Below are 8,905 nucleotides of genomic sequence, written 5' to 3'. Positions count from 1 at the left end.
TTTAGATTAGATAATTAATTTAATTTAGTTTAAATAATTAGATAACTAATTTAGGTTAAATAATTTAATTACTCGGGTTTAATTTAAGTTAAGTAATTTTAATCAATTAGGATTTTAGGCTAATATTTATTTTTTGGTTTTAATAATAATTATTAATTTTAAATTTTATCACCAACTCTTGCCACCTAACCCTATATCACATATTTGGTAGGTGTTGTCCGTCAACCAGTATTTTACCCTTAAAAATTTTAGCAATAAGGTTTTTAACCTTGATTTTCCTGAACTACGTTTTCAAAGCGCGATTTCTCTTCTCATCCCACTCTAGTGTATGTCGCATGCCTTTAATTGTTTGATTTTTCGCCTTTATTTAAATTTCTGCCTCTGCCTAATTTTTGCCTTTATGCCTTTTATTTAATTTCTGCTTTTTAATTATGCCACTTATTTATTTAATTTTCGTAATTATTTAATTTCTGCCCTTTATTTAATTATGCCGTTTATTTAATTTTTCGTCATTTAAGATTCTAGAAAATGTGTATAGGTCGCTCATTCGTTTTAAATGTAATAGTAATTAGGATTTATTTTCAGCTTTTATTTCTTGTATATTATAAACTGTTTATATAATTGCGTGGTTAGTAATCCTAGGGAGTGCAAACCATGAACTGAACGTAGAATCACTAATTTTACAAGATAAATGTAATCGAACTTAATCACGTGATTGTTGCACCCACACACCTTTAGGGTAATTCCTCTTGTTGCCTGTTGCCTTATTAATTGCTGCCTTGTTGCCTTAATTGTTGCCCGTTGCCTCTAAGTGTACTAAATAGTCAAGTCCCTCGATTCCGAGGATACCTAAAGCAAGGTTGCCTTAAAGAATAAAAAATCATCTAGTCCCTCGATGCTGCCTCGAAAAATAAGATGATTGTCCTATTGCTAAGGTATCCTCGCATGATGCCTAAAAAGATTAATGACTATTATATCCTTCCCTTAGACTACCTGCCCTCTTTATGGAAAGGGACAGTCTTATGGCGAATGTTATCTCGATGACCCTCCAAACATCCAATAGAAAGACTTCATGCCCTCTCATGGTACGGATAGACCCTTTCGCCCGAAAAGCTAAAAGAACGAATTTTAAAACTTTGGGTAGTTGCTACTAATTGCTTGCTCTAAGTTCAAAAATCCTTTTTACACATCCTTTTCAAATCAAATTCAAAAAGACTACGCTTATTTACAAGCTAAAGTTCTTATTTAGACTTATTCAAAATCTTTTCAAACAATTCAAACATTTTGAAAACAAAGTGAGCTAAGCAATTAAGAGCCCGTGGATAACCATGGATGCAAAGGGTGATTTACACCTTCCCTTTGTATAACTTACCCCCCGAACTCAAAATCTTTCAAAAGGTCTTTCCTGTTCTTTTAGCCTTTCCAATTGGATTAAATAAAAGTCGGTGGCGACTCTTGCTATCCGCATATTTCTTTAAAGTCAGTTCACCGTATTACACACTGATAACATATTTTGAGTATACTCCCACCCCTTTTGTTTATTGTGGTGCATGTGCTCCTATGGGGTACAAACGATCAGGTTAAAGAGTAACTACTTGAGGTAGAGGACAACTTCAACGCCTCCTTAGTTACTTATTCGTTTGAGTCTTTAGTGGAGTCACTCTGATATGTAACATTGTGGACGACTTGTTCTTTTGTTTCTTATTACGTGTTTATGTTAGTTGAAGTTGTTAACCCAATTTTGATTATTATGCAATTAATGAGACTTTGATGTCAAACTTTTTTGTTGTTCTGCTGCGTATTTCACAAATAATACTTTGCTTTGGTTTTTATGATTGATGGATCATGTGTGACATTCTAATTGGTTGAGTTTAATACTGAATTTTCTTATTTTATATTGATTCGGGAATTAGGGTGTTACATAGCATATATCATCTGATGTAGTGCAGTCACGAAACACTCTAAAGGGCTCAGTTGCCTAATTCCCTATGAGTTGGATAAATGCGCAAGCATGTGGCTGATCCTCAGAGTAGTCATCAACATATGACTAGCCGGAGGTGCGTGGAAAATGTTGGAGGATCCATGCATAAAAATGGCATAGATGAAATTTTAATAATGGTGTAGCACAAGTGTTATGAAAATGGTACATTAACAATAAAGGTGTCAATATATTACCATAAATATCATGCAAATTATTGTGATCTATCTGGTCTTCCAAAGACAACTTTCAACTAACTTTGAGTGTTGGTATATCAAACAAGCGACCCCCTAATTGTACTCATGAATCAGCTCAAAGTCAATAAAGTATCTAAGATAAACCACATCGACGTAATAAGCATTTATGTCCATTAATATGGGCATGTTAACTAGATACATGAGGTATGACCTCAGTGGATATGCTCTATATAACTTGTGCATCATCACCACCGGCCTCCACTGCTGCTGCCATGTGGTCTCCAAAAATGTAAATCTAGTATGACACATCCTCTGATGTCTTTTAGCTCCTTTATGGCATCCTCTGAATCATCTCTAAAATATGTCACCATTATCTCCAGTGCTTTAAGTCTGGTCATTTTAAAGTGGTCTAATAATATTCCCCTTCTCAGAAGATGTACCAGGGATGACACATCATCCAATATGATGGCATATCATTGTGTAAAAGATGAAAAGATGCCGTCTTTGAGTGTCATCTCTCTATGAAAGATGACAAGATACCATGGTTAATAATAATATAATCGGTCATGCATAAATTTTGCAACCTAGATAACTACATGGTATCATGAAACCATTACTCCTCGGGATGTTGTAGCCTCCCAATCTTCCTACCATAGTTGATGCACTTTAAAGCATCACAGTACTACAAAAAATACATCATCGTCAAAAAGTTCAAATTGTAACACATGTGTTTCAAAGAATAAATGCAGATAAATCTTATCTCTCAGTCTCACACGTGCCTAATAACATGGTTTGCATACAAATGCAGTAGTGAAGTGTCATAGAGTCCTCCTCCAAATTCTTCAGGAACGACAACATCAGCAACATGTGCATCAATCTGGATTGGTGAGGCTTCTGAAGCAACAACAGGTGACACTTGCCTCTAGGAAGATGAAGCTAGAGACATTTGAACCCTACAAGTGGACGCTTTCATATCAAATGAATTGACAACAATTTGTGGTTGAGAGGATTGGACTTTCTCCCTGTAAACTGATGCATGTTATGATAGTTTACCATCCCTCAATCGTTCTTGGTTGTCAGCCATGTTACATATTAATAAACCATACAAAGTAGAAAAAATCAAACTCAAATGAAAGTTATCAAATACAAACAATGCTGACATAATATGAAAGTGCACTTCTAATTTCTAAAATAATCAAATTCAGAAAGAATATGAAAGTTCACTTTTGTAATTTTTTAAAATACAGAAAATGCAAAATTGGTAGAAACACAGGGAAAATGAAATACACCACAAAAACACATGGCTCAATAAACTTCCTAACAATGAGTTTAACTATTTATATAGTAATGTTTCTTACACAAACTAATGTACCTATTTTGTAATTAATGAAGAGTAAAAAAACATTTGAATTGAAAAACTTACTAAATGTGTAATTGAAGTTGTAACACTTAGATTGAATGGTTATTGAGAATTAATTGATAAACCATTTGGATTGAATGAAGTTAAACAAACATTTGGATTGTTAAAGCACTTGGAGTATTAGAAACGTGAGAAGTAATTGAGACGTGATTTTGCTCGAAATAAAGAAGGAGGAAGGTCTGACGCGTATTTGACTCAGATCCTATATGAATATATATTTTCTTAAATTATACGGAGATGCATTTTTGTATTAGTTTTTGTCAAAATAAAAGTGACATTCTTACAAATAGATCAAGTCTAGAATGAGATACATCTATAAATTCTAGAAGCATTTTTTATTTTTCACCGGAATACATAGATTAAAAATAATGGCCTTAAAATAAAAATAAAAACTCGATCACAAAGAAAAAATAAAAAATAGGCAAAATACCCTTTTTGGTCCCTTAACTATACCCCAAGGTACATTCTGGTCCCTTATCTTTAAAAAGTGTCAAAGTGATCCTTTAATTGTTTAAAAAGGTCCACGTTAGTCCTTTCCGTCCAATTTTTACTAACGGCGTCAACTTTTCCATGCTGGCATATGACGTGTCACACATGGTCATACGCGTGGAGTTTGACGTGGCACTTGTTTATTAAGGTCATTAAAATTCTGAAAAAACATCACTAAATTTTTGTTATAGCCTGGATTTGAACCCAAGGCATCTTACTTGCAAGTGATAACAACTTACCACTACACCACTTCACAATTAATGTTTATTGTATCATTCAAGACAATATAATTTATTGATTTGCAGATTTTTACAGTTCTGCAATTGATTTTCTTAATTTTTTCATAACAACATTTCACCAAGAACAACACGGTATAGCCAAGAACACCATGGCGGCGGCACCGTCCCCAAACGTCAAAAATAACAACCCTTCCTCATCTAAACACCTCTCCAAACACAAATATGAGTTCAAAATAACCTAAAAGCTTCTTAAATACTTAGATTTGTGCCAACAGATGCAAATCCAAATTTCCTTATATCTCAAAATTGAACAAAAAAAGTGAAACTAAACCTCCATTAATCGGTTGAGTCTTCCATCGCTAACCTTTGAAATCTCATCAGACCTTCACTCAATTCCCCTATCAGCAACACATACAGTAGAAGAGGGAGACGAAAAAGAAATTAGAGTAGCAGAGAGATATCAGAAGGGGAGAAGGAGAGAAAAGAAAAGAAAAGTGTTACCTGGAGATTTCTTGAGCTTCGATTTGGGTATCTCCATGAATTTCCCTTGCATTTTCTTAAGCTGGTTCCTCCGAGCAAATTCAGTGCCGGATTTGTCTCGAAACTGATGGTAATTTCACTTTCAATTCAATCTTTTTGTTTTTCACTTTTTATGAATTTTCATTTTTAGGTTTTAGTGTGAATGGTACTGCTTGGATAATTTCTTTTCAACATTGTTAAATGGTGAACTTCCCATTGCTTAAATTAATAATTATTTGGATATTATTTAACACTATTTGCGTTTGCATTTTGCTGCTGATAGGAAATAAAATGGTGTACTTTACATTGCTTAAATTAATAATTATTTTGGTTTGCATTTGCTCAACACACTACCTCATTTGCGTGTTCATGTTGTTACTGATAAGAAATAAAATTGTGTCTTACTCAATTAGTGAAATAAAGCTATGTCTTTCATCATGTGTGAAGTGGTGTAGTGGTTTGATATGCTTGTAAAGTAATCTAGTGTGCCTGTGTTTGAATCCTGGCAAATTGACGCCGTTAGTAAAAATTGGACGGAAAGGACTAACGTGGATCTTTTTCAACAAGTAAAGGACCACTTTGACACTTTTTAAAGATAAGGGATTAGAATGTACCTTGAGGTATAGTTAAGGGATCAAAAAGGGTATTTTGCCTAAAAAATAAACACATACTGTATCTTAAGATTAAAAATTTAAAATGGAGTATATTATTTTCAAAAAATTAAAAAGGACAAAACCCTAAACCCTGCTGGAACCATTTCCACCAAGAAATCAACGATGAGAGGTCTCAACGGAGCGATATCCATCGCCAGAGCGTTAAAAGCCAACTCCACCGCCGCAACCACTCTTCTCCGACCACCGCGAGCAGCTCCATATGTCACATCATGCTGGACTTCTTCCAACCTTCGGAATCTCGTTGATCGCCCCGACCTATCAACTACCCTAGTTCCTCGAAGCAACACCGTAGAGTTCAGGTATTACAGTTCTTCTACTGCCACGTCTCTCGCGCAGCAAGATCTCAAGGCGAAAAGCTCAGAACAGAATCGCTTCAATCCCAAAGAAGTTGTTCTCTTTCAGTATGAAGCTTGTCCCTTCTGCAACAAGGTTAAAGGTAATTTTTTTGTTGAAATTATTCATCCTTGAATTTCTAATCTTTGTGCTATGAATTTCTTAATTTCTTGCGTTTTTTGTTCCTTCAGCTTTTCTAGATTATTATGATATTAAGTACAAAGTGGTGGAGGTTAATCCGATGAACAAGAAAGAGATCAAATGGTCTGATTACAAAAAGGTGCCTATTGTCACTGTTGATGGAGAACAATTGGTTGATTCTTCAGGTTCATATAATTGTTTTATTGATACTTCCATTTGTGGTATACTGTGTATTGTTCATGTGTATAGAATGTTGTTCTAAAATGTGAATTTGCCTCTTGTTAGATATAATTGATAAATTGGTCAAAAGGATACATCCAGATTATGACCTAAACGCAGATGAAGAGAAGAAGTGGCGCGGGTAGGTTTTTCTAATCATTTCTTGTTTATTTGAACCGGAATAGTTAATATCGGCACTATCCCACTATAGTGGTGGCCTTCCACTATGAGAAGAGCCTTAGCGGTGCAGAACATTATAGTGGCCACTATAGGGTAAATAGTGGGATAGCGGAGCAGAGCGGATCCCGGGCCGGAGCGGTTTCTGACCGAATATCCTTTTCCCTCTAAAAACCGAAATTATCCTTTAAATTTAGAACGTTTTAAGGGTAATTTTGGATTTTTCAATCAAATTTGAAATGAGACTCAACCTTAACCTTCCCTCATAGTCATTTATGCACTTCAAGAGTTGCTTTGATTTATGAATATTTTATGAGTTGAGTTATTTGTTTAATTTTACATTAAATATATGTTTATAATTATTATATGTAATTTGTTCAAAAAATGATCAAATAGAGTGGTCATCCTGCCATACATTATCCCACTTTTGGGTCGGCCGCTCCGCGCCGCTATCCGGGAATGACTACTCTGATTTGAAACTACTCTGTTGCTTACCACTAGGAAAAAAGCTATATTCTTTGGTTAAAATATAATTGCTCTTGCACCACTGCCAATGTTTTAAATTGCGGTTGTGGTTATGTTACGATTGTAGAGTTGTGGGTAAATACAACTGACATGGCCACAACTTGCAGCTACAAGGTAGTGGCAGACTGCTATTTGAAACCATGGATATTGCTGCCATTTTTAGGAGTCTTGTTTTTTTTTGTTGTCAATATTAGCTGTACTTCCTTCTTGTAATAGTAGATGTAAGGTTAAGTTCATATGGCTTTGGCCTTGATTCATGACACTAGGGCTATGCTCTGACTTGTTTTGTAGGTGGGTGGATAATCACTTGGTGCATGTTTTGTCGCCAAACATATATCGAACTGTTTCTGAAGCTCTTGAATCATTTGATTATATCACCACTAAAGGTAAGGTTTTGACTACAGATGTATCTGTTGTGAACAGTCACCATTCTGGTTTGCTTGGTTCAAACTTAAGTAAGCCCTGTTCAACTAAGCCATTTTTTAAAAAGGATACCAGTAGAGGGAGAGGTATGTTTTAAAAGGATACCGATAGAGAGAGTGGTATTTCCTTTCAATGCCCCGCAGAATAATGTGCACCTCACTTTATGTTCTTCCTTTTCGCACTCACCTTGAAAAGTAACACTACGTTAGTTTAGGCTTTTGCAAAGCAAGATTTAGTAATCATTACAAGTGTGATTACTTTTTATCATTCCGCTTCATTGTCGGCTGCGTCCTTTTATTTTTCTCATTTTCTGTTTGTTAGACTAAGTCTAGTATGTTATTGAGTGTAAAGAATTTTTTAATTTCTTCCTCTAAATACGCAGGCAATTTCAGTTTATATGAGAGGTTAGTGGCAAAGTATGGTGGGGCTGCTGCCATGTATTTCGTGTCGAAGAAATTGAAGAAGAGACACAATATCACTGATGAGCGTGAAGCATTGTATGGAGCTGCTGAACAATGGGTTGATGCTTTGAAGGGCCGAAAATTTCTTGGTATGTCAAGTTCCATGAGCATAATTGAGCTTGAAATATGCTAGAATAAATGTTAGTTATCTATGCTATCATAAAAGCTCAAACCTCGGACTTGCTTATATTTGTGAATTTTGGCAGGTGATTTGGAACCTAATTTAGCAGATCTTGCTGTCTTTGGTGTTCTAAGACCTATCCGCCACCTCAAGTCAGGTCGAGATATGGTAGAGCATACAAGGATTGGAAAATGGTTTTCTGAGATGGAACATGCAGTAGGACAGGCTTCCTGAATGAGTGAGCATAGGTAGAATATTTTTAAGTGAGTTTCAACTTATAGGCAAGCAAATATGAGGAAACGATAAATGAAATAATTAGCTTCTACCATGTTTGGTAAAGTCTTTGTAAGCAAAACCAGTTTTGTTCTATTATTTATCTTGTGGCTGTATTGGGGATATGTAAAACCCACGTATATTTATAATTATACTTTTGTTTTTCAACGGCAGGGTTGGACTTGGATACAAGAAAAGTCGAGGTATATATTCAATAAAAAATCTCTCCATTATAGATTGAGCTCAATAATCTATCTCTCTAAGTATGTTATACTTATATAAGTACAAGACTGGAAAAGTTGACATTTGTTGTGAATCGTGTATGAATTTTAAGGACAATGCTGATCCAGGTGATAAATCACTAGTGATAAGTTATATACTATTTTTTATATAGAGGGAGATAGAAAGAAATGAGAATACACAAATAAGGAATAAATAAGGAATGCCTCTTCATGGTTCCCCTGATGTGAACCTGCCTCAAAGTGAGATTAAAGGTAATGTGTAAAGTAGGATGTCAACTTGCTTCCGTTAGCGGGGATTCCCTCTTTGGAGCCCCAAAGACGGGGAATTTTCCCCCCGCGGGGACGGGGATGGGGAACAAAGTCTCTCCGAAGGCACTCCGGGGACGGGGGTGGCGTAAATATTCCCCGCCCCGTTGAGTCTCCGTCCCGCCTAAAATAGCATAATGTTCTTAGTTTATATATAATTTATTATGT

The 8,905-nt window shown here is 35.4% G+C and overlaps 1 protein-coding gene across 2 annotated transcripts; it reads left to right on the top strand.

The window, feature by feature from the left end:
- Positions 1-5,560: 5,560 nt before the first annotated feature.
- On the top strand, positions 5,561-8,439 carry LOC131654896 (uncharacterized). Of its 2 annotated transcripts, XM_058924821.1 has the most exons (7): positions 5,561-5,952; positions 6,041-6,175; positions 6,276-6,351; positions 7,203-7,297; positions 7,717-7,884; positions 8,002-8,164; positions 8,364-8,439. In XM_058924821.1, the coding sequence occupies exons 1-6, from the start codon at positions 5,619-5,621 to the stop codon at positions 8,148-8,150; spliced, it is 957 nt and encodes a 318-aa protein (XP_058780804.1). In that variant the 5' UTR covers positions 5,561-5,618; the 3' UTR covers positions 8,151-8,164; positions 8,364-8,439. The 2 variants fall into 2 exon arrangements, with proteins under 2 accessions (XP_058780804.1, XP_058780802.1); XM_058924819.1 differs by having other exon boundaries at positions 5,562-5,952; positions 8,002-8,439.
- Positions 8,440-8,905: the final 466 nt, after the last annotated feature.

The sequence above is a fragment of the Vicia villosa genome, linkage group LG3 (assembly GCF_029867415.1).
Source record: "Vicia villosa cultivar HV-30 ecotype Madison, WI linkage group LG3, Vvil1.0, whole genome shotgun sequence".
Lineage (NCBI taxonomy): Eukaryota > Viridiplantae > Streptophyta > Magnoliopsida > Fabales > Fabaceae > Vicia > Vicia villosa.
This window is presented reverse-complemented; position numbering and strand designations above follow the sequence as displayed.